Source organism: Falco rusticolus, chromosome 4, assembly GCF_015220075.1.
Source record: "Falco rusticolus isolate bFalRus1 chromosome 4, bFalRus1.pri, whole genome shotgun sequence".
Classification (NCBI taxonomy): Eukaryota; Metazoa; Chordata; class Aves; order Falconiformes; family Falconidae; genus Falco; species Falco rusticolus.
Genome location: NC_051190.1, coordinates 108,296,191 through 108,321,280, shown reverse-complemented (window position 1 = coordinate 108,321,280; position 25,090 = coordinate 108,296,191). Strand labels below are relative to the sequence as shown.

General features: G+C 42.6%; 1 protein-coding gene across 1 annotated transcript in view; it reads left to right on the top strand.

Moving 5' to 3' along the window:
* Positions 1–25,090, top strand: part of WIPF3 (WAS/WASL interacting protein family member 3) — a 37,708-nt gene that overhangs the window by 10,583 nt on the left and 2,035 nt on the right. The window contains 8 exon segments of the mRNA XM_037386976.1: positions 3,824–3,956; positions 18,696–18,828; positions 19,461–19,589; positions 21,086–21,357; positions 21,359–21,545; positions 21,548–21,811; positions 23,398–23,544; positions 24,233–24,334. Coding sequence (XP_037242873.1) covers positions 3,879–3,956; positions 18,696–18,828; positions 19,461–19,589; positions 21,086–21,357; positions 21,359–21,545; positions 21,548–21,811; positions 23,398–23,544; positions 24,233–24,334 — 1,312 coding nt within the window. The 5' untranslated portion in view covers positions 3,824–3,878.

Sequence of the window (25,090 nt, the reverse complement as noted above, 5' to 3'; positions counted from 1 at the left end):
AAGAGAACAAAAGAAGGCCAATTGTTTTGGGATCAGAGAGCAGTAATAATGTTCGTTCACTGATGAGGTGACTTGTGAGAAATAAAACAGCTCAAAAAGTATAACTAGTCCTTGTAAATGTGCTTCTGAATTATAATTCTTATATTTCACGAAGCTGGTGCTGGGGGGTAGGTGAAACTATTTTGCTTGGTACAAGTCAGTCATCTGCAGTGGAGTGCAAATGGGATCAAACTAAGAAAAGGAGAAATTAGGCTGAGTGTCAGGCAATCTGAACTATGAGTTATTTGACTGCGAAAGAGCTTCCCAAGGGAAATAATACAAGCCACGTTTTTCGGGACACCTAAAATTAGACTTCAGAAAGCACTAAAAAAAATGTGCAACCTTGCTTTTGTGGGGAGGTGGACTAGAAAAGACAGGGTTTGGGATTTTCTTTTTTTTGCAATAAATTCTGCAATTGTTGGGCATCATTCTGTTCTGTGATGTGGAAGTCAAGGGAAGATGTACATTACTTTTTGCCTGAGAAAACTGAGGCTAAACGCACAAGCTTTTCCCCCAGCTATTGCCAAATTTTTAAACTATGTCTTTTTATTTCAGTCTCTCAGGGATGGTTCAGACCCTTCTCTTCCAATTATAAATATGTATATTTAGAGGAGAGGAGAAAGGACGTATGTGCCTTAAGGACCCTTTATGGCATGTCCCTCTTGTGTGGCTCTCAACAGACACTATAACTGATTGACGTGATACTCCTTTTCTGGTTTTAATTCAGAATTTCGGTTTATAATGTGCAAATCTATAACGCTGGCATGTTCTGAAGCTGTTGTCTGAAATTGCCAACTATATTTTAACTAGCAGCTTAATGGGAGGGAGGGGGTAAGAGAAAAATAAAATACAGCCTTTAACCAAGGAATAGAGGCCTCCAAATAATGGGTGCTGATATTCTGAAAGTGTTCAAGTCTTCTCCATAATTTTATTTAAATACAAACCATGTAAGTGAAATAGGTGCAATAATACAAAAAAGGTTTTCTCATTGCCGGTTCTACATATTAAGTAAGCCCTACATATTACATGTGTAGATTATGCAGTTATGACTAAATCTTAAGAGCCAGGTTTTTGTATTGTAAGTTAGTTTGAAGATGCAAACCTTTATCTACCTACAGTCCTTCTTTGCTATCAGTTTCCGCTTGTGTGAATGACAGCACTCCTTCTTTCAAAACCCGCTTGAACAAATAGAACCCTGATGTGGAAAATGGTTCTTCACTGTATAGGTATTAATGTGATCACCTTCACACTGCAAAATGGTACTGGTATAAAAAACCATGTGAATTAGTCTGGGTACACTAATGCACGTCAAGGTCAGGACATCGAGCCTCTGAATTTGTGGTAAGAGACAAAGGAAAGCACATACGTGGCATTTTCTGAAAGGTAGTTCATTTATAGAGGATTTGGAATAGGGCGGGAGGAAAGCTACAGGGCATCTCCAGTATTTTCTTCAAGGGCTATGTGTTATAGCCCCCCCAAATGCATTCTTCTCCTCTGTCACTGGGCAGGAGGATTCAGGATAGCGGAGAGGGATACATGGTGAAGTGAATACTTCATCTGCACTGATGAAGTTTTGGGTTGTAGATGGGCACGCAGTTTCTGGCCCTGGATCTTAGGCTGCACTGCTTGGAGGAATGGCTTCTGGAACAAGGACTGGTGAGAGAGGAAAGTCATCTGTTCGAAAAGTCATCTGATTGCATTTGAGATTGTGACTTCTAAATACCAAGAGTTGATTCCCATTTCCTTTCTCCCACTGCTGCTCGCCTCCAGTGTGCTTTGTCTCCTGCTGTCATGCACGTGGTCTGCCTCAGAACCGTGGGCTGTATTTTTTTCCTAATTTGACTAAGAGCATATTTCCCAATCGAAATCCTTAATGAAGATAAAAGGCCTGTATTGCAGGGTAGGAAGACACTAACCTGAAACATATTATTAGCAGGGAAGACTCATTCTCCTTATGCCCATGTTTTTGAATGGCTTGATTGAGGAAAGGAGGTATCTTCTGATAATTGCTTTTTGCATAGGGCAACAATGAGGGTGGAATGGTAGAGATGCTGTGATGCTGCCTTTCTTGGAAAGCTTCATTAAGCCATGATTAAAGCAATTGTAACCAGTTCTGTTACCGGTCCAGAGTGCTTTGACATGCTATTCCTTTGCATAGGAGTCTCTTAAGGGAGAAAGCAAGTGTTGCAGAGGCTCTGCATGTTTAAGTTTTGATTGATCTCCCGTAAAGTGTTTTACAAGATACAGCAGAAGGAAGATACTCAGATATTATCTGGATATTGTTCACACACGCTAGGTAGGAAGTGGACAAGGCTGCATGTGCATTTTAACTTCATGGCCTCTTCTAATCTATTCCTCTCTAACAAAACAGCTAGGTATTCTCCTAAAGACTGTAACTTGCCTCATTTCTGTCTTGTCTTCTCTCCTGAGGTTCTTCTCCAGCTTTAACTGTCTCATGTCTCCTGCTTACTCAGGTAATTCTTACGTTACTTGACTGAAAGGTTTCAGACAGCTGGAAAAGCACAGAGTGCCTGCTTTTAAAAAAGAAGGGAAGGACAAAGGGGATAGGGGTTTGGAACTGTGATCCTTTGAACTTAGCATCAGTTTCTAGGGAAACGTCAAAATGAGTGAGATGTTTCTAAATGCTTGGAGGAGACAGGAAAACAAATTAGCATCTATAGGGATGTATAAAGAGCAAATGTGTCAAATCAATATAATTTCCTGCTAAGATAAAGCCTTACAGAAAGGAGAGGAGTAGCAGATGTCATATTTTGCATTATTGTAGAACTTTTGATACTGTTTCACATGACATTATGAAGAGTTTCAGAAGACAGTCATGAGACAATGGACATAAAACTAGATATAAAACATGTTCGGAGCATTTATCCAGGAGTCACTGTCAACATAAAAGATGTTACCGAGTATGGATTGCCAAGGTTCTCTTTGGCACTGCCTAGTACTTTCATTTGCAATTTTACTGATGAAATACAGGGGTTGCTTCTTAACTTTACAGATGACTTCAGACTGAGAGGGTATGCAATCATACCAGGGGCTGGGTTAGAGATGAAAATCAGTGAGTGATGCACTGTCATTCTGCAGGAGATTACAAAAAAAATAATACACAGCTTTTGTTGGAAGATGTGTGTCTTTTTCGTCAGTGTGTTACTAAAGAATTGTGAAAAGTTAACATTTCAAAATGGCAGAAAAAACACATGTGACTTTAATACTTGAAATGTCTCGTCCTTTATATCAATAATAGAAGCATTAATTTGTAGAATTATTTCTTCATTTATTATTCACTCATGTCTGTCTGGTTTTTTTTAACATTGGAACAAGTACAGTGAACCTTACAAAGTTCCTTACTCTGTCCTTAGAGCAGCAAACCTCTGGCTTAAAGTCAACAGAGTTCTTGCCCCAGCAGGAGTGCTTACATGTGGTTAATGGTGATTTCTTCTCTGCAGAATTGCATTACAGGGCTATGGGGTAGATTAAGGCAAGGTGTAGTAGTTAAAGCTGGACAGGCTGCCATCTATGTATTTGGTATTCATGGCACTTGTCCAGATCTGTGAGCTTGCTCTTTAGATGAATGTTGTCATCAGATAACTATACTGAGGCTGTTCGTACTGTAGTTTTGGAAGCAGTACACTATAAAAGTCTTCAGTCTGCTGAGAGCGAGAAACTTGGCTGATCTTCAGCTTACAGTGTATAAACACAGTCCTCTTTTTTTTTTTTTTTTATTTTTATTTTTCCCACTTTTATTTCTCCTCCCTTCCTTCCCCTCAAGGACATAGACTTTGGCTGTATTTTTCATAACTGCGTGAAGCTAGAGATCTTAACTGATGCCTGTGCCGCCACCGCCACCACCACCTCCCCCTCCACCACCGCCTTCTGGAGGGCCCCCTCCACCACCACCTCTGGTAAGATTGACTTTTCATCTTTATTAGCAAAAGCTTAGCTATAGTGGCCAGCTCAGAGCCCCCAGGATTTTGGCGTGGATATTCATGACAAATATCTGGGCCAGACACTTGTTTTTTCTTCTGTTTGTTAGAGCTGTGTTCTCCGGAGTGGGGTGTATGAGATGATCCATTGGGGTGCGGGAAGAAAATATTAGAACTTCAGTCATGCATGTCTATAATTTATAAATAAATATATGTATATTGGGGTGCATGCACAATTTTTTTTTTTAATGCTGGTGTGTGGGATCAAAAAGTTTAGAGACAATTGCATATGGTCAGAATTTAGCATTTGTGGATGCTTCTCCAGCCAGAGGGAACTCATTTTTGTATCGGTAATGTGCAAGTGGTAAATGTTAATTTCTTCATCCTTTTTCTTACAGCTTCTATTAAGACTCACAGTGTTCAGCTGTAGGTGTTGCTCTTTCTAGCACATACCGCCTTCCTGGGGATACAGCACAATATGCTTTTATAAGTGCGCAGGAACAATTACCGCTTGTAACAGATCAGTACTGTGTGTGTCATGAAATTGAACATGTGCCGTGCCAGCACATTTGCAATAAGAGGAGGATGTTCTGAGTCGGGTTTCAGGGTATTACGTTTTCATACTTTCACAATCAATTACTGCACCTATGATAAAACATGTTTAAGTCATTCCTTGTATTCTGCAGTTTGTTCATAGCCTGTTTCTGTACTGAAATTCTTAGACCATTTTGAAATAGTTAAACCTGACATAGTTCTGTTCAAGACATAATTTTTTTCCTTTTTCATGTTTTTCTGTCACTGCTTTACTTATTTGCAAGCGTATGTTAGTCCCTGTAGCAAAACAAAACATATGTGGTATGTCAAATGTACTTCAAATTATTATTATTTTTAAGAACTTCATTTCTACCTTGCATTCTTTGGCATTTCTGCCTGTTTTGTTCTGATGAAGGTCTGTTGATTTTTTTTTATAATGTTCCTGTGTTATCTTCTTCCAGAAAGGAGTTTCCTTGCATATATCTCTCTGCTACTTTGCAGGCTGAACCATTTTGTAAATTGGAGGAGAATTGTGGAGATGAATAGGAGGAAGATAAAGACAGAACATGAAATAAGCAGTGCTTCATTCCTTTTATCATTCTGTTTTAACTTTGAGCACCATGAGCAGTGTTTTCAGTTAGCAGCTCTTCTGGGTTGGTACGCAACCTAGAGTTAGATGCTGAAATAAGTGGGCCAAATGTTGTGAACAACTTAATGCCCACAACTGCAGTTTAAGTCAACAGAAGTTGCAAGTGTTCTTATCCTAATAAATTTAGCTCAGTAAAATACTTAGAGACAGTTTTAGACTTGTCTAACATATGCCAGTTGTTGTAAATGACTTGAGAAAGCTAACAGGATGCTTAAAGACCAGTATGAACAGCTTTGGGGTTTTTTGTTTCTCCTCTTCTGATGTCTAAAGCCACTACCATGATAGGGTTTTGGTACAAGAAGGCTTATACTGTATTTCCATATCTTAGTTAGATCATTCTATTTCAAATATGATCTTCTGTGCATAAGGCATATAGAATTTAGGGTCAGTTTTATCTTGGTGATATGGTACAAACTAAATGTATTTCTAATTAATGTCTGATATGAAAGCCCTGCTTTTACTAAGTGTTGACACTAAAAAGAGCACATGAACCAACATAAAGAATTAGCAAAATAACGTGGCAGAACGTTGCTTTTGCTGTAACAGCAAAAGCAAAAGGATTTTTCCCTGGGAAAACTGAATGAGAGCTAACTCGGAGACGATTTGTGATCTGCCTGGTGAGTTCAGCAGAAGCACAGTGTAAGTCAGCGCTCTAGTTGGTGCTGAGTTGCAGGGTAAAATCTTATCATTGGGGAACCCATGAAAACTTGCTACAGACCCTGTTTTCTTTTACTAGGAAGCAGTTTTCTAGAAATGGGCACCTGTCTTTTACAGCTGCTAAACTGCCCAGCTGTTGTTGCAGCTGCTAAATGTACAGTTGGAGGATGGAAGAAGAAGAAAATTCTAACAGGCACGTAACTTTAACCAAAACCTTCAAAACAGATAAGTTTTATTTGGCCAACACCTGGAAACGTTCCAAAGTAAACAGCACTGTGATTTTTATTATACTGATATAATTAAACCAGAGTAATGTTTACATGGTAGCAATTAAAAGTTAGGTTTTAATTTCGCTGCTGATATGCAGGCAAGCCACTAGTTTAACTTAGTTAATTTATGTTAGAAGAGAAACATCTGTGTGTAGGTTGAGGTTTTAGAATCCTGTCATTTTGCATGATGCCATTGCACGGGTACCATAGACTTGTCTTGTTTTTCTAATTATATGGGTAATAGCCATACTTTCCTCTTGCTTTCATTATTAGGATATTTTTAGCAGAAATAGTCACCACATTTTCTTTTTTTCTGCACATTTTCTTAGTGAATATTATGAGCCATGGTCCCAAATGATTTTGCAGTCCTTACTTCATTGAAATCCTAAGCACTATTGACACTTGACTTTCTTGTACTGTTAACTCCCTCTTAAGGCAGAAGTTAGGTTCTTTCCCACTGGTTTCAAAATTTTTTGACTTGCAGATTTTCTCTTCGGTACTCATACTGAATTCTGCTCGCAAAAGTTGTTACCAGGCAATACTAAAGTGATTTGGAGATGGTATTTAAGACATGCTAGAAGCCACCTGTGCCCAACAGCTGAAAATCTACTGGCTGTTAGAGTGTACTTAAAAGGAGGCAAAGTAGACTTTTCAGGAGGCAATGGTAGGGTATCTGCAGTAACAGGTGTAGGTGGCTGAGTCAAAATGTAAATATAGCTGATGGGATTAATTGAGCATATCTTCAAATGCCTGCCTTCTGGGGGTCGTAGGTAAAGATGAGAGGGATGAGTAGGCAGACTAGAACTGTACCCCAGTATATTTTCTGGTACTTGTTTACAGAGTTCAGATCTTTTCTCTTTCCCTTCTTCCCTCCACCCTAATAAAGGAAACTTAGAAAGGAGGCATTAGGAAGTTTTTTCTAAAGGTCTTTCAATTTTATAGGCATGTGTGCATCAGGTAAACTGGTTTCTTACATAGGTTTTTTGTTGTTGTTTTCTGGAGGGAGAATATTGTTTTGGGGTGGTTTTTTTCACTGCTCCTGGAAAAACTCCTTTTTATTCCTCCTTTCTTTTGCCTTCTAGTTTGGCATATGAGGCATTCTAGTTAGTTTTGGTTTATCATATTTCCTGGAGTACATACCACCACTGAGACGGATTAAAAATTTTCTCCACTTAATCTCCCAAGAAAGGATCAAGAGAGAACTTTGCTTTGATAAACCACATTCATTTTTTACATGCAGTGGAGACTGCTCGCTGCTGTGCAGCCTTTGTCTATACATTTGAATTCCTAATGTTATGATCAGTCATCACCTATTAAAATGTTAATATTGAAAGAAGTGTTGATGTGTAGCAGCCCTGCTGCGTTGTGCCTTATTCAGGGAAGATGTTTGTTTAATGATTTGTATGTTTGTGGAGTTTAAGCAAATACTTCCATTCTCTTCAGAATTGTTATTATTAAAGTCTTAGCATGGAAATTAACCCCTGAAATAACAATGGATTGGATTATTAAAGCCAGTAAAGTAGCACCAGGAGTTTATTTGCCTTATTGGCATACTGAAAACTAAGAGAGTGGGAGAAGAAAGGAATATGCTTACTTTGGTGAGAGAAATGTGAAACTTGAAATAATCCTGAATGCTGTACTGGTTTGTATATTAATCTTAATGGTTACCTGGCTCTTAGTTTTGAAAACAGAAAATAAATAGAATTTCTGTTGTAGACAAACTTATGTCAGCGTTTACCAAGTTTTTATTCTGACTTTATTTTCTAGTCTTGTAATAAAAAAAACCTCAGAAAAGCAATTCCTTATGATAAAACACTGTGATAAGCACATAATTTTCACAGAGGTAATATTTCCAAGGTTAAGAAAAAAATATCAGCTGATAGTTTTCCAGGTGGAGTGGGGTGGGGATATGCTTTTTTTCCCTCCTTCATGCAGGTGTCAGAGTGCAAATCTTGTTTCATTCAACCTTCCCAAGAAATTCAGAGACCTACAGTGTTTATCTGAAGTTGTGTGGGAGTTGGGTTTGCTCCTGTGACATTTAGCACTACTGTTCCTGGAAACAGGAAAAAACATTGTATGTAAAACAGCTTGGCCAAGGATAATGATGGTTTATGGTATTTTGATTTGGTTTTACCAAATATAATATGAGACAATGTGGGCATGTAAGTGTGTGTGTGCATAAATGTGTGTGCATGCTTGCTAATTACTTATTGTAAAAAATAAGGTAATTTCTCAACTTTTCATTCACAACCCTAGATGTGCAAGCATAACACTGAAAGAACAGAATCATGCATAGTGCCGATTACAAAATATGTAGGAATGTGTTTATTAAAATGTTATGCGAGCTGTGAGTTAGATGATATTTAGTACTTTTTCATGAAGTGCCGAGGTCAGGAGATACTAAATCATAATGGTTTTTGTTGATAGGTAAAACATACCGTAGTGAGAAAGAGTGCAGACTTGGTAATCTTGTTGATGACTGGCCATAGTACAGACTGTGCTAAGGGTTGGGCAAAATGCAGCTGAAAGTTTTGAGAACACATCGTTCCAGCCAAAATAAACTGATTTATAGTGTTTCACTAATGTATCACATCTCACACCAGCCTGCTTTCATAAAGACGTGAGAGGCAATTATGTAGAAAAAATGCTGTGTCTTTGTGTGGTTTATTTGATGTGATTTTCAAATAGTGGAAAATGTGGGATTGCGTAGCTGTATATCTCAAAGTGTTGCTGCTGTAGCCTTCTACTCTTGTAGTCAACAAATACAGAAAGGGTAAGTGGGAGCTAGGGAAGGTGGGGAAGAGGTAAAGAAAACATAAATACTAGGTTGGCATTGCTCCATGTGTTTCATCTGGACAGGTACAGGGCATGTTCTGCATGTACGCTATATGCTAATCTTGAACAGTTCACTTGAGATCTCTTAGGTCACCACTTTTAATGTATTTGGGTGGTGAGGTCTGTTTTGCATGTTTCTTCTTAATGTCGTGTGTTGTACACGTCTGAATGGAATGGAGAACACTTAAATGTATTTTTCTTATTCTTGCTGTCTGGTTTTCGTCTGTATAATTTTCCATATAAAAGTATGGAAGTTGCAGCATGTCACAGAGGTACCAGCTGTAAATGATCAGGCCCAGAAACAGTCTAGCTGCAGAGAAACTAATAGGTTAATTTACCATTCTAATCACAAGGTAATATTGTCCTGAAAAGTCAGTACCCCATCTGTAGTGTACACAGTGTAGTGTACACAGAATATTAAATTCCATTTGTCAATTAATACTACACTTTTAATTAAGAGAACCCAGAATTATAGCGATGCTTGAGTTGAAACTCCTCTGTGGGGCTAGAAGGTGACATTGCAAGCAATGTTTGTTTCTCACCTTTCTCCTATCTTGGGCTGATGATAATTTTGCATGGATGCTAAAAGGCATTTCAGAACGATCAGTAGCTTCTACATGGGTAACTAAGTAGGAGAAATGGCCTAGCCTTGGAACAGAGTGAGATTAAATTGTGGTAAGCGTAAGTTGAATGTTTTGTTATCACTATTCATAGTAGCCCTTGTCATTCTGGGGACCCAGCTATGGTAGACAGAGAGAATAACCAGCGGCAGCATCGCCAGCTCCCACAGCAGTATTTTCAGCCCTGTGCTGTTTGACATTTTTGTTGCAATGCCAGGGCCACAGGTTTTCTTGTTTATGTAAGAGTTTTCACTTCTGTTTTCAGTGATGCAGAGGAGATCTTGGGAATTGAATCCCAAAAATTTAGAAATCAGAAGGTGAAGTTCAAAATTATTTTTTGAAGCCAGTCTCAGGGTATTTTTGATATCTGACTTGCAATCTTTCTGAACCACTGGGAAACACTTCTAGAGTAGTTCCGAGTTTTATACTGCCTTCATTTTGGTGGCCTCTGTTACTGCATATTTTCTTCTAGTGAAAGAACAGCCAGAATTTATGTTTAAAATGTGTGTGTCAGAAAGTTAAATACCCACAGAAAAGCTAAATGGCTTAGCAGGTATAAATCATCATATTGATTCTGTTGCATTTTTGCATTCAGGTACAGAAATTTAGCACCCCACACTGGAAAACTTTAAGTACACCCTTGTTAATAAGCCCACTGCTCCATTTGTAGCAGGAGCAATTGAACCTTTAAGTATACAAGATTTTACATTGTCTGATGAAGTGGTGCTAACATAAAACGAAGAGGGTTTTTCTAGGTGCAATGGCATTGATTACTGGTGGTTTGAAATGAGCACTGGAATATAGATTAGAAAAGAGTTAACTCTTGCTGTGCTATTTTTTTATCTTTTGTTCCCTGCCGTTGTGTCAACTAGTGCGCTTCAAGCAGATAGATGCTAGTGCAGAGAAGACACCAGGCTCTGCTAACCCTGAAACACCTCATTATTTGGGACTAATGCCAGGACTAGGCGGTGGCTAAAATGCCAGGAAGAGATCTGTAACAACTTTTACACCGTACTTCCCTTGCTAGAAGTTGAGGAACAAGACTGGTGTAGACACAGCCTATCTAAGTACACACATTGCTCGATGACCTTTTCAACCCGTCACGTTCAGATTGCAGAACTTTGTGTGGTGGAGACTGAGATCATGGCTAATCATTATTGAGCTGGGTGTAGATGGAATCGTGAAATGCTGGTCCTGTCATTCTCCTGAAACAATGACTTCGTTAGCTGCCAGGAACCTTTTTGGCAGGTCCCTTCGTGTGGGTTCCCTCAGAAAAGTCAGCTGGAGAGTGACCCCTCACACGGGAAGCATTTGAATTGCAGCTTGTTAGAAGGCTGAGAGATCGTTGTGTTTATCCAGGTAGACCAAGTGCCAAGAATTAATTAGTTTCACCCTATGCTACGCCACAGAAACACAAGAAGCAGCTCTGATCTTGCGATTGACTGTGCAGGTGGAGTCTTGCAAATTTTCCCATAATTAAAAAGCTTTAAATCAGAAGTTGGGGCTCTGTGGTGAATAGCTGAACCAAAACTTGCACCAAAACCAGATCTTGCAAGCTTCTTTATAAACAAACAGTTTAAAATATTTAAAATGAAAGAAGTCATATGCTTTGTTGTTGAGGCTTGTTGGATTTTTCCTTAAGATGGAAGGGGGGATTGTTTGGATTATTTTATTTTGCATTTGACACTGCATGAGTGAAACTACGCCTGATGCATATTTAACGTAAATGCAAGAAGGATGACAATGTTTTTCTCTATTGTACTTCTGTTTATTTTATTATTTTAATAAGCTCCCGCTTTTTGTCGCAATGGCATTTCTCGGTACATTCCTGAGGGAGGCTAGCTGCCGGTTCGAGAATTCTTCGTAAAAGCAATGTTCTTGCCTGCTGGGCAAACTGCTTCTGCTGCAAATATAAAATGGTGAATTCTTGGCATAATTCTAATCTAGTAATAGTGGATTGACTTGGGGAAAACAAGTTCCTCTGGCATTTCAGATTTCATGCTGAGCTACAAATGCATAGATGACTTTTATAATCCTACGCTATATCAAGGAGGACATGCTGGTTAGTTTACACTGAGATTCCTGGTCATCTTCCATATTCTACTTTGTTCCAAAACAACCTCATTCTTTTAATTAAAAGTTGTGACTTTTTAGTTTGTCAGAATTTTCTGGCATCTTACTGTCAGTATTATTTTTTTTTGTCAGTTCTGGTTTTGAAAAGGTTTCAGTCTTTAAAGAGTTGATTTCATCTAAATTCATTAGTCCTGATGGTTACAGGGATCTCCTTATGGAACTTGTGGTCAGAAGGTTGTGGTTAAGTGGGAGGAAGTTATGGAGTAAGTTGCTAGCAAGCAGGTTTCCCTTGTTCTTAGTCCACTCTTTTTCACTATCATTTTTCTCAGAAGAGTGTTTTAGTGGGAGTGTTTTAGTCCCTTTAAAGCCCCTTACTCCATGTCTGTGCCCTTTACAACTGCTGTGAGCACCAGCCCTGTGCCTAGCTTTTATTCAAAGGAGCAGGAGCTTCAGGGTTGGATGGGGACCCAGTCATCATCTCTCCCTCCATGCTCTCCTACTTGGAGAGCCTCGCTATGCCATATGGGCAGTGAGAACACTCATCCTTCCTCAGAAGATTTACCAACCCCAAACAGGCTGTGTTTCACTCTTGATATTCTTAGCCATCTCTGACATGACGCACATACAGCATTACACAGATAGCTTCACCTTTATTATCATCTTTCCTGAACAACCTGTATTTGTCTACGCCAGAATTCCAGTTATTGTTAATATAGGAATAATATTTGGAGGTGGGGGTGTGTTACATTTCCAGTTGTTCAGGCTCTTCCTTGATGCTTTGCAGGTCCCTGAATTAAGGTTTAGATGTTTCAGTTGTCTCTCACTGTGCTGATGCAAGGTTTCTTTGGCCAGACTTGGCGCTGCCACATTACTGACTGCGTTGCCTACACAGCTGTTGCTGGTTTTGTCCTGTCTGCTGTTCTGCATGCTGGTTTTAGTTGTCCATTGCCTTGTTTGTAGAGTTTTTCTTTTGCATTTCTTAGTTTAAGTTTGGTCTCTAAAACATGTTGGATTGGATGCCTGAGAAGGCCAGGACTGGCCCAGGAACTCTTGTTTTCATGAATGTGTGCCTCTATGATCACGTGTCTCTTATTCTAGAGCTTTCTCTTCATCCTTCCTTATCTTACTGCAATGTCTTTCCCTTCCTTAAAAGCCAAACCTGAGGCATTGCATGCTGCATTGGTGAAGATCCGTTGCCTCAGCCCATATCTGTGCAGCTTTGGATGAGCAGGGCAGAGAAAAATAATGAAGCGAGGGTTTGTTAAGGGGTGTCCTTGGACTCTTTGTTTACTAAAATACACGCCGCTTATGCCTTCTGCCAGTATCTGTGCTTGATCTCTGCATTGAATCCTTTTTTTTTTTTTTCTAGGGGGAAAAATTTGGGCATGGGAGAGGGGAAGGGTGATTGACACCAGATTCAACAGAAATAAATGAAATTGCCAGCAAAAGAGAGCGCTCTGCCCATTATAAAATACTGCATGTCAGACTGATTGATTTTTAATTTTATTGTTATATGTCTCACCAAATAGGTAGCTAGAGATAAGCCAAATGTATTGTGCCTTCTTCTTTTTTAATTTTATTTTTATCTAGTTCAGACAAATAAATACATTTTCTATATGGCTGTTTTTCCAATATTTCCTCTGAAAAGTGACCGGGAAAGGGAATCTACTGTGATGGTACAATTCATTACATGTTAGGAGTATAAATATTCAATCTATAAGATCTCTGAAATGAAAGAGAATGCAGTGCCTTTGGATGGAATCATGCTTTATTTTATCTTACTTATGGCTCCTGCCTATTATAGAGCTGGAGTACTGGATCCTCTTTTCCCGTCAGCCGATAGGTTTATTCTGAAACAAAGGTCCGTGACTGCCTGGCTGCTGGATTGTCCAGAAGGCTAGCGGTACAATTTTGCTGCAACTGTCATGTTTGTGAAGATCTACACTACCCTGAAGTATTTCGCAAATTCAGTAAAGAGCATATTTGAAAATCAGAGTAAATACAACCCATTTATAGGACAGTGTCTGCATCCACTCTGACCTGAACTGCCTGCCCAGACTCCAAAGGATTTCCCCTTTTCTGTGTGCAGGGGTGCTCTTCAAAATCTGAAAGATAATAATTATTACTACTGTAAACCTTTTCAGATGCCTGGTGCCTTCTGCATTTACATCATTTTGGTATCTGAGCACATATACCTCTTGAATATTTTAAGTATCACAGGAGCCCAGAGGGTAGGTCGATGCTCCCATCTGTCTTGCAAGATGTAATGTGACTTTTCCAAGGTGATGCAAGTATTGCAGCAGTAATGTACCCAGGAATGGAGCTCATTGCCATGGATTTCAGCCTGTTTTCCTTAAAACAGTCTCTCAGCTCTTAATTTGACTGATACAACTCAGTTCAGGTTGTTAAGATTGTGATTATTCAGGGCTGAACCGTGTGTGGTCCATATATACAGGGTAAACAGTTTTTCTTCTAAACAAAATGATGTACTTTCACAGAACTCGTAACTGGAAGAAACTGTTATGAACCACTGGCTACCTCCCTGCTGTAAGGTACTGCATGTCAGCAAGTAGCTCTGTTTGGGGCCCATGACTTGTGCTTCACAAAAAGCACTTCTGCCAGAGAGGAACCCGCCTTGAGCTGAAAACTTAGAACCTGATAGCCTGCTGCCGCCTGCAGCCCCTTGCTACAGGGGACGGTCAGTCTTGCTGCCTTCTAATCAGAGCTTGTCTGGCTGTGTCTTGCATTAATTCACCAAATACCTGTCTCTGCTGCCTGAGTCCTCACCATCATTTCCCTGTAAAGTTTTATGTGTTGTGCAGTGAACCACCCCTTCAGGTAGACTTCAGGGGTGGTGGACCAGACTGAGCTGCTTAAAATCTGAACTGTTTCCTTCAGCTTTTTGGATACCGCTTTGGCTCTTTTCTGTGCATCTTCAGTTTTTCAACATAATCTTAAAGATCCAGAGACCAGAACTAAACTTTTAATTCCATTTTTGCTCACATTATTTTTTCTGAAAGGATGAAATACATCAGAGGAGTGTACTAACCCTTCTTGCCATAGCCCTGTGCTGGGAGGTCAGGCACACTCACTCATGCAGGCTCGCTGCTGGAGCCCACTGCCAGGTTCAGGCTTGTGGCACTCTGGATGCGGGCTTTTATTTCAGAGGTACGGCCAGAACTTCTCGTCCAGTAATTGTCAGTTTTAAATTTGTATATTGTGCACCTTCCCCCTTGCTTTCCCCCTTGCTTTCCCCCTTGCTTTCCCCCTTGCTTTCCCCCTTGCTTTCCCCCTTGCTTTCCCCCTTGCATTTCCCCCTGCTTTCCCCCTTGCTTCCCCCTGCTTTCCCACTTGCTTTCCCCCTTGCTTTTCCCCCTGCTTTCCCCTTGCTTTTCCCCCCCCCTTGCTTTCCCCTTGCTTTCCTCCCCCTTGCGTTCACCCTTAGCCTTCTTTCCCCCTTGCTTTCCCCCTTTCGTTCCCTCTTGCTTTCCACGTGCTTTCCCCCTTGCTTTTCCCCTTTCCACCGTGCTTTCCCCCTTGCTTCCCCCCTTGCTTTCCCCCCTTAGCTTTCCCCCTTGCTTTCCCCCCTTGCTTTCCCCCTTGCTTTTCCCCCTTTTCTTTTCCCCCTTGCTTTCCCCCTCTCTGTTTGCTTTACCCCCCTTGCTTTCCCTTGCTTTCCCCCTTGCTTTCCCCCTTGCTTTCCCCCTTGCTTTCCCCCCTTGCTTTCCCCCTTGCTTTCCCCCTTGCTTTCCCCCTTGCTTTCCCCCTTGCTTTCCCCCTTGCTTTCCCCCTTGCTTTCCCCCTTGCTTTCCCCCTTGCTTTCCCCCTTGCTTTCCCCCTTGCTTTCCCCTTCCATTTTTCTCTTCCTCCACCCCAGTGGTGGGGTGGCATGTTTTACATTGTTGTTCTTGAGACCATTTGAAAAGTTGCAGTGATTTGGATCTCTCTGTAAAACTGTGATGTCCTCATTCATTTCTTTTCCAGTTTAAGTTATCAGCTGCACATTTTAAAATGTTTATTTCCATCATGGATGAATTACACTCTGGAACATCACTCTAAATATTGTGATTTGATGGTATTTTCCTGTTTACAGGTACTTTGGAAATCTGTCAGGTAGCCCAAACATTGATCCTATACCTTACTGAATGGCATGGTTGAGCATGTAATTCAGGACACTGAAGACAGAAGTAGTGGAGTCTGAGGTGAAAAGGGAGTAGTTCTCTTATGTTCAGACTATTTACATGTGTGGTTTGTTCTGTTCTGTTTCCGAGTATGTACCGAATGTGCCCTTCTTTGTGTCTGAAATAGTAGCAGAATAACCTAGTGGTTACTAAGGTAATGAGAACCCACCGTTCCCTCACCAATTCATGTAAATAAAGTATGGAATTTAATTTCACTCTGTGTTACCTGAGGCAGCTCTGGGATCTGATAGAACAAATGATCTTCACATTCTTCTCTGCTTCCCTTCTGATTTTCATTGTAAGATTGAGATGTTTCTCTTTTTGTAAATAAATGATGCTGCCCTGCAGATGGTAGGTTAGAAAGTAGCCCAAGAATTGCAGATCTTGTCTTGCAGCTGTTTTTCCTGTGACCCAAAATATAATTGTCTTCCTGCTGAAATGCTTCTGTTGCATGTGATCAGGATTGAAAATGTGACACCCGTAAGAGCTCCTCTCGTTATTTCTCTCGATACACAACTTATACATTTAGTATCTGTTCTTGTGCTATGGATTGCAGGCATAGCATGTGTGTGCATCCCAGATTAATCTTAATCGAATGAATGAAGGTTCCTTTCCGATTGTGTATCAAAAAGCAATATGGTAAACCCACAGATTTGCAAATGCAGGGCACCAGTAGATGCGTGGGTGAGATACTTGCCTGGTGAAATGATTCTTGACAAGAATTGTAACCGGCCTTGGGAGCGCAGACAGCAAAGAAGAAATCCAAAGGAGCTCTGACTGCAGCGCAACCAGGCAACAGTACACCCCAGAGCGTCTCGACTCTGTAATGGGAAAAGAGAATCTGTATCAAGCTGCTCAGCAGCTAATCAGTCACCCTCGTCCACCGGGCTGGGCACGGAAGATTGTATCTCTTACATATACAAGGAGTTAGAAGAAACAGCTGGGGCATGGATGGAGTTGTGCTTGGAGTAGGGGATCTAATGTGAGAGAAAGGCAGTTTGTGACGCTGCATTACGGGCCAGCAGAATGCTGTTCCTGCTTTTTTATGCTACAGATTGCAAACAATATCTTAGCCATGTTAAAGTGACGTCAAGTCATGGGTCCCTCACAAACGTAGGTTGCCACAAGTGGGATATTTTAGCCTAATAGCTATTTGCATATCAAGACTTTATATTCCAATAGCCTGCCTGCTCAGAGAAATAGATCGGGGAGATGAAGTGGACAGCTGGCATAATATGTGGACACTTGAACCCGGAAATGAAAAGACAGCTGCTGGGTCTAATTTTAAACGTAGGTCGCGCTCAGATCCCTCTAGATCCTGGTTGTCCTGCTGCAGCAAAGTCATTAGTGAGAGTGGAGCGTCGTGAAGTTGAAGATACTGGTAAAAAGCTTTTGTGAGAAGGGGAATTGCCCTTGTTCCGGTTATGGTATTTCCATTTTTCACAGTAAGTACTGTCAGCTTACAGAAAATGTGAGTGGAAGTAGTTTCTGGCTGGTACATGCTGTAACACTGCTTACACAGGCAGCTGTTCTGGGTTGTCCTCATGGGCAGTGGGACTCGCTGCCCTGAAAGCACAAGGGCAGGCAGCGATGTTTCGAGCTGGGAAACTACGTAACAGAGTGGTGGGTTTTGGAACATTTTAAAATGATACGTAGTTGCGGGATCAGTCAGAAGATTATAATTTCGAGTTTTTACATCAGGTGTCAGGAATGCAGTGGGTATTAGCAGCCGTCCGGAGTGCCATCTAGTGGGGCTCTGCAAATCTAGCTCGCTTTGGATTTTAGCAAGTACGAAAATAACCACAAGTAATACCATACCGGTATAATTCATTGTTTAGGATTAGCAAGCTAGACATTTTCTTACTTCAGCAGCTGGTTAAGTATTTTCAAGTTTCTGTTTTTCTTTCAGACTGCTATTGCCAAGTTGGGGTTTTTTTTGTCTTAAAGTGTGACAGTATGGTTCTGCTTTATTATGACTACGATACAAAAATTAAGGGCTATGGAAACATTCCTGGTACTCATTCTCTTCAAGAAGTTAGCTAACCTATGGGACTTTGCAGCAGATGTGGAAGCATGCAGCACACTGCTCCTCTGATGTGAAGGTTCCCCTCTGTTAAACTACTCTGTTAACCACTACAGGTTTGGAAATAACAGCTTTGCTGGTTTATATCTGCTTCAGGAAAGCAAAACATCCAAACTTTAAGACTTTTTTTTTTTTTTTTTTAACAGAAAGCTTGACGAAATAAGAATAAAGAATAAAATTTTTGAGGGGGTTGATTTATTACAAAACTTTAAAACTACAACCTGACTTGACATCTATGGACCTTGGCTAGGCTGGAAAAGTTACTAAAATATAATTGTATTGTTCTAAAGATGGTCTACTTAAACTGGTGCAATTCTCCAATACAGAGACACAGTCTAAATTAGTTAATGATCTCATTCAAATGTAAGCACAGTATGTATTTATCTGCCTTTTTTCCTAAGGCAAAGTGGGTAAAACAGAAAGACGTTTATTCTAAGGTGGCATATAAAGTCTTTGTTGTAAAGCATTGTAAATAGCATGAAAAGACCCAGCAAGACAGGCATTTCAGAGCTGGAGTTGTAGGGCAGAGACCATAAATCACCGAGCGAGAGGCCACATTTCATTTAAGCGTGCTCCCTAATTTCCTTTCAACAGTAGTAGCACAGCTAGTATTAGATTTGTGTTCTATTTAAACCTTCCGCTTTTCTGCCTCCTGTAACAACTGAACGCTGCTCTTGTTGACTTGACCTAAAGGCTTTGAAACGATGGCTGCCAAGGATGGTTTATTTCAGATCTCCTATCCCATGTTTGCTTATCTGTACTTTCTAAGTATGCATTTTAGTCTGTGCCTCCCATCTAACACTCTTATTGTCAACAGGCGAGTTCAGAGGTACCAAAACTGCGAAAGGAAGACCAAAAAGCACGAAATGCGCTCTTAGCTGATATCCAGCAGGGAACTCGCTTAAGAAAAGTGACTCAAATCAACGATCGCAGTGCACCACAGATTGAAAGTAAGTACGTGCTCCTGAGCGAGGTCCCTGGGTGAGCTTTGCTGAAGCCTCAGTTGCAGAGACCAGCTGGGCAGCTTTCAAACTAAAGGGCAGGTTTGAAGTTCAGCAGAGGTCTGCATCTTCATATGGCTTTGGGCTGGGGAGAGGGGACACTTTCTAGATACTTCATAATAAGTCTATGACTGGATATTACTTTAACAGGCATTCCTTGTCCAGAAAACGAAATAAATCACAAATTATGTAACCCTTGAGAGTTTCCTAATGAAATAATTGTTTAAGTGGGAATTGTTGGCTCTGGCAGCAGAATTTTTCTTTACTAGACGAAAAAAACCCAAAAAAAAATGCCAAAAAAAATCTGGAAGCGTAAATTTAATGTTGTCTAACAGAACTTCTTGTTGGTGTCATTATTGATGTGAGATTAAAAGGCACCAGAGAGTGCTGCGCTCAGAGATGTGGGTCAGGGAATAATGGCAGTTTACTGTACATCGCAGCAGTAATTTTCCTTACTGAGCATGCTTAAAGAGGGAAAAGCCTGGCCTTGGCTCTGTTTGTTGGTGCCAAGTCTTAGCAGTCGGAGGGTAAGGATAACATGACTTTCTGATATACCCTGTTTTTTTGGTTCTTTTTAACAGAACCCAAAGGAACTGACAGAGATGGAGTTAATCCGGTCACTAATAAAGGCGGCTCTCAGCAGCCTCTGGGAGGTTTATTTGCTGGTGGCTTTCCTGTTCTCAGACCAGCAGGCCAGAGAGACATGGCAGGTAGGGGCTTCGTCTGTATGAAGAATAGCCGGGGGGAACTGTGATTTGGGATGAAAGCACTTTGGGGTTAGCTTTAGTGATTGATTTTTATTGGGGTTTTGGTGGTTTTTCTTCTGAATCTGTAGTTCATCATATGGCCATGGAGGGCTCAATTAATAATGTGCTTGAAATCATCTTTCTCGATCTCACATGTCTGATCCTCTAAAGTGTAAATAATAAGCTATCCCTATTCTAGGTAGGAAAGAGATTGAACAGATTGTACAGTTTTAATGGAGACTTTTTACATTAGTTTAATGAGAACTTTTAATCGTGCCTTGAATAGAGTATTGAAATCTGAGCTTATCAGCTTCAGCATAAACGGCAAAGAAGTTGTATTTCCTTCCCTCCATTAGCATGTATTTCTATGGTATTGTAGGCTCGTGTGTTCAAGGTTCATATTTAAGAGTTTTGCCATCATTTATAAAGTACGGCTTTGATCCAGCAAGGTTATTTATTGACCTGAAAAAGGTTATTGTTGCATCACAAAGAGAGGAGGAAGGTGTGTGGGGGGGCCCTACCACTGCTTTCACCTCCAGAAGTGCCAGCATCAACGAGGGGTGACTTTTAGAGTCACAGCAGTGACCTCTGACGCTCTTGGGCAGCTGGTGCCTGCTCAGGCAGCACAGAGCAAAGCAGGCATTTGCAGGGAAAGACAGAGCTTGGCTCTGCCTGCAGGGTTTGGGTTTTTTCCCTGGAAGGCAAGCCTGCAATGCAAGCACTGTTTGTCACAGGGCTTCCTCATGGAGCTTCAGCTGCAGTAGGCTGCTTTGAGTTGTTCTTAGAACTATGGCCATGCCTATCAGACTGTGTGAATATTGAATGAGATGCCTTCTGTGACATCTTGCTTTGTGAAAAATCTTTGACATTTATTCAGGAAAACACATTTTGTAAAGGTCAGTAGTCTTTGGGCATTTGCTGTTGAAAAGGAAACATGTCTTCTGGCAAGCCTTTGAAGCACTAGTCTTAAGAACTTGGCTTTTATTCATGGGACTGCAATTTCTGTGACATTTGTGTGAATTTTTAAATCTTAAGCAAGTACTTAACTTCAAGGATGCAAGTTTGGTGCATGTCTCAGGTTCTTCGAGACCTTTTCACGTAGACTCTTGGTTTCTCCAGGAAGGCTCCCTGATGTTCAGTGGGCTGTGCTAGGCACGTGAGGCTGGTATGAAAGGCCCTGGCCCGCTGCAGAGAAGCACCTTCTCCTTAAACGGTTCCGTTTTGCAGAAACCGAGGAACAGGGAGGGGAGCAGGGTCTCTCAGCAGGTCATCCTGTAACCAGGCACAGTCCCCGGCGCCCAGGGGAGCCCGCCGCCTCCTAAGCATCGTTACACCGGGGCAGCCTGTTGGACGCGAGATGGTTTGGGTGACCACTGGGGAGGGGGAGATGACAAGCTTGCTCTTCGCACTGTGAGGAGAGGGAGCGGAATCCTGTCTGACATGCGGTGCCTGTTTTGCAGGTGGGAGGACCGGGCAGCTTGCTGGGGTCCGAGCGGCCGCTCCCAAGCCCTCCGCCGCACCCAGCAGCAGCGCCGCAAAGCCGAGCAGTAACGCGCCGCACCCCGCCGACGGACCGAGGGCAGCTGCCCCGCCGGAGCCCCCCGGCACCGCCCGGGCCGGCCCCAGCCCCAGCCCCGGCCCCGGCCCCGGCCCCGGCCCCGGCCGGCCCAGCCTGCCCGCTCCCCCGCCCCCGCCCCCCGCTGCCAGCAAACCTTCCCTCACTTTCCCCCCGCCCCCCCCCTCTCCCCCCTCCAGCCGAGCGCCCTGCCAAGGGGGGGTCCCCCAGCGCTGCTCCTCCGCTCCCCCCTCCTCAGGCTGACAAGCTCACCAAGTTTCAAGCGGGCGCTCCCCCCCCGCCCCCCCCTCCCCCTCCCCTGCCCCTCGTGCCCCCCTGCGGGTTCCCTCCATCGGAAGGGAGGGACTGCCCCCCCCCCCCCCCCCCCCCCCCCCCCCCCCTCCCCAGCCACTCCCGCACCCCCAGAGCTCCAACAGGCTCTCCTTCCCACCCTCCCCCGCCTTCAGCAGCGCTGACGTGCCGCCCCCGCTGCCCCCCAAGTCTCCCCACCTGCTGTCGCAGCTCCATAAGCCCAGCAGCATTCAGTCGCTGCCGCTCCCTCCCACCCCCGGCCTGCCGCAGCCCCCCGCCCTGGCGGAGCCCAGGAAGAGGAGACCCTGCCGGGGCGCAGGTGAGAGCAGGGCGCCCCAGGGGAGGCTGTGTCTCCCTCTGGCTAGCGGGGAGACCCCACGGGGAGCGGGGATGAAGAGCGCGGGCAGCAGGAGGGCGAGGGCCCTCACGGGAGGAATACCTGTAGCTCGCACGGTGTGTAACGCACACGCGAGACATCAGGCGCTCGGCACTGGGCGTGCTGTGCTCATCCGTGATTCCTGGAAGCAACGTGCTGCCCAGTGAAAGCGGTGTCTCGGGCGCGCTGGGCTGCTGCTTGCTTTTGTGTTGGCACTGGCGCGTCTCCAGCAGCGCAGCGATGGAGCTCGGGAGCGGTCTCCCAACAGCGGCAGGTACGGCAGCAGATACGCCACCGCGTCTGCCAGCCCTGCAGCTGCTGGAGTGCCAGCCCACCCGTGGCATCCCTCAGCTGCTGTAGCCCAGTGCTCTGGAGCAGTACTGGCAACGGCTGGGAAACATCACAGGAGAGAATAGGACGAAGATGGGGCAGCTACAGCCGCAGATGAGCAAAGGCAAACAGGGTTGCAGCCCTCCGCTCTTCACAAGGACAAGCAGCCAGTGCCCCCCGTCATCAAGTGGTAGGGCCAAAGGTTTCCATGACTGCTTGGGAAGTGGGGGACAGGGCCATCAGCCAGTGGTGCCTTGAGCAGATTGTAGAAAGAATTTTATTAGAATTCTCTGATATAATGAAGATCATTACCAAAAAAAAAAAAAAAAAAAAAAGCCAAGCCAAAAACAGAACCCAAATGAGCCCAGATCTGTGTGGGTTTGAGAAATGGAGACAGCTCACTTAATCAGGAACATCTAAGAGAATGTTCCGTACCCTGTATTTTAGCAGCCGTGTCAAGAGGAAGATTACTGGTTCCCTTTGACAGCCATGGGAAAGGCCGCGTAAGTGCAACAGATCAGGTGCTTCGTGATGGTGATTAATGCTGCTCAGGAACTGTCTGATGAACTGTTAGTTCATCAAGATGCCTGTTTCACATGGTGGTTCAACTTTTGAGGTTTCCCCAAACCAGCCTGCCTTTCTCACGGTTATCTAGCGGGGGAAGCAGTTTTGAGAGGCTCCTGACTTGGAGGCCCTGGGCTCGTCCCCCTTACCCAGTTCTTGTGGTAGGTCTACCCACACGATGTAAGCTTCGACAGCTCTTGCAACTCCTCAGTGAAATGCACAAGAATAATGATAATTCCACTGCATAGCTGCCAAAGTATCAGGAAATTGATTTCTTTCAGATATACCATCTAGTGTGGTTGGTTTGGGCGTATTTTTTTTTTCCTTAAAGAAACTCTTTTTCTTGCGAAAATGGAAGGATAGCCTTCCCCTCCAGACTGGGACAAACCCGTACTTTAGAATATCAGACTTCCTCTAGAGCAGCGAGCCCCAGCCAACTCCAACAGAGCCTTCTAAATTTAATACTTAGTGCTACAAATCCATGATCAGGCTTGACAAACAGCAGCTGTGAATGTGTGTGTTTGCCCCCCAAAACTGTATTCCTTCGACGCTCCCTCCGCTTTTGTGCAAAGCTTACTGTCGGGTTGGGTAAGTCACGATGATGTTTATGTACTGGTCTGCTGCTTCTTTTCAAGGAACTGGTGCTGGGAAGCTAGTCACACCTCCGCAGCCACCAGCAAGATCACCAACAACTGAACTTACGAGCAAGTCTGGAGCCTCAGCCTGGGCTACGGCTCATGACCCCTACCCACCACTGAAAAATGGAAATATGCACATCATTGGTAATATCACCTAAATTAGGTCTCTTTAATAACTTTAGTACAAAAGCCTGTGCGTGTCTCAGACCTCAGAAACTCATTTGAGATTTTCTCATGGCAGTAACAGGGTACTGTAACTAGACCCATTAGAAACATTTTTATACAACCTTTAATACAATGAGATGAAATCATGGCTTTTTCACAAATGTTTTGGATCACCCAGTAGACAAGACAAGCATGCACTACCTGCAAAATTATTTAGGATTGTGAGAAGTTGCTGTAGTGTGCTTATATTACTATTCTTAAAACCAGTTCATGAGCATTTAGTAGCTTCAATCCTGTAGAGCAAAGACTGCTAAGAATTTTGTGGCCTGATGAAACGGCCATTCATTCTTGCTTATACTTAAATGGCTTGAAACCCACTGAGGAATACCTCCATCAACCCAGTATCGATGCAGAAAACAGGAACGGCAGCCAGAAGCTTAACTTCAGTTAGTAACAGGCAGTGTTTGCAATTAAGGCAGAAAACCTGGATGGCTCACAGAAGTACTCAAGATTTGATTATATGGAATGAGCCACTATCAATTCCAGGGGGAAAAAAAAATATGAGTCAGCATTTTTAATTGAAACTATTTGTGGTAACTGTTTATTTATTTATTTTTAAAGTATCTCTCCAACAGCAACTAATGTTTATTTCCCTAAAATTTCTCAGATGACTTTGAATCTAAATTTACTTTCCATTCTGTGGAAGATTTCCCCCCGCCTGATGAATTCAAGCCATTTCAGAAAATATATCCCAGCAAGATAGCTAGAGGTAAGTGCGTAAATATAAGATGATCTGATGATTACCCAATGGGATTGAAAATAAGGACTGAAAATAAAGAACAGAAACCACTATTAACATGAAGAACTGGGCTGTTAGCAGAGGCACTGAGAGGAATGGGATTTGTTACAGCGGTTAACAGGGACCGAAGACACAATGAAAAGCACTTAATTGCTTTGAAGTCTTAGTAGCTAAAAATAAAATAATGTGGCTTGACATGCAGTCTGTGTTCTTTAGACTGCTGAATTTGCGAAGCCCTTGACGTTAACAACGGTGATGTCACATTAACAGACTTAGGCAGCTAGTGGCTTGAGTTTTTTGTTCATGAACTTGTGAAATCACAAAAGAAGGTGACTCGATCCATGTCTCCCATCACGTCTTTTGATCTAAATCCTATGCACAGTGTTTTACACACCTGAATAACAATGAATGACTTAGTACCTGAACCTTGCCAGGAAAGTAATGAATGATTGAACCTTGCTTTTTTTCTGCCTCCACCTTAACTGAGACACTGGGTACCAGGTCACTGTTGGCAGAGCAGAAGTTCACCTCTCCAGCTTTGAAAACTGGTAGTAGAAGGTGCTGAAAGATCTCATGGCCATACTCTGATTTTCATATAACTCAAGTCTTTTCTGTATTATTAGATCAACTATTTATCTCCACGTTTTCATGAATTTTTTTGTTTCCATGCCAAGGTACTTTGCATGACGTTTCACAGCAGCCTTAGTCATTCTAAATCATCTGCTG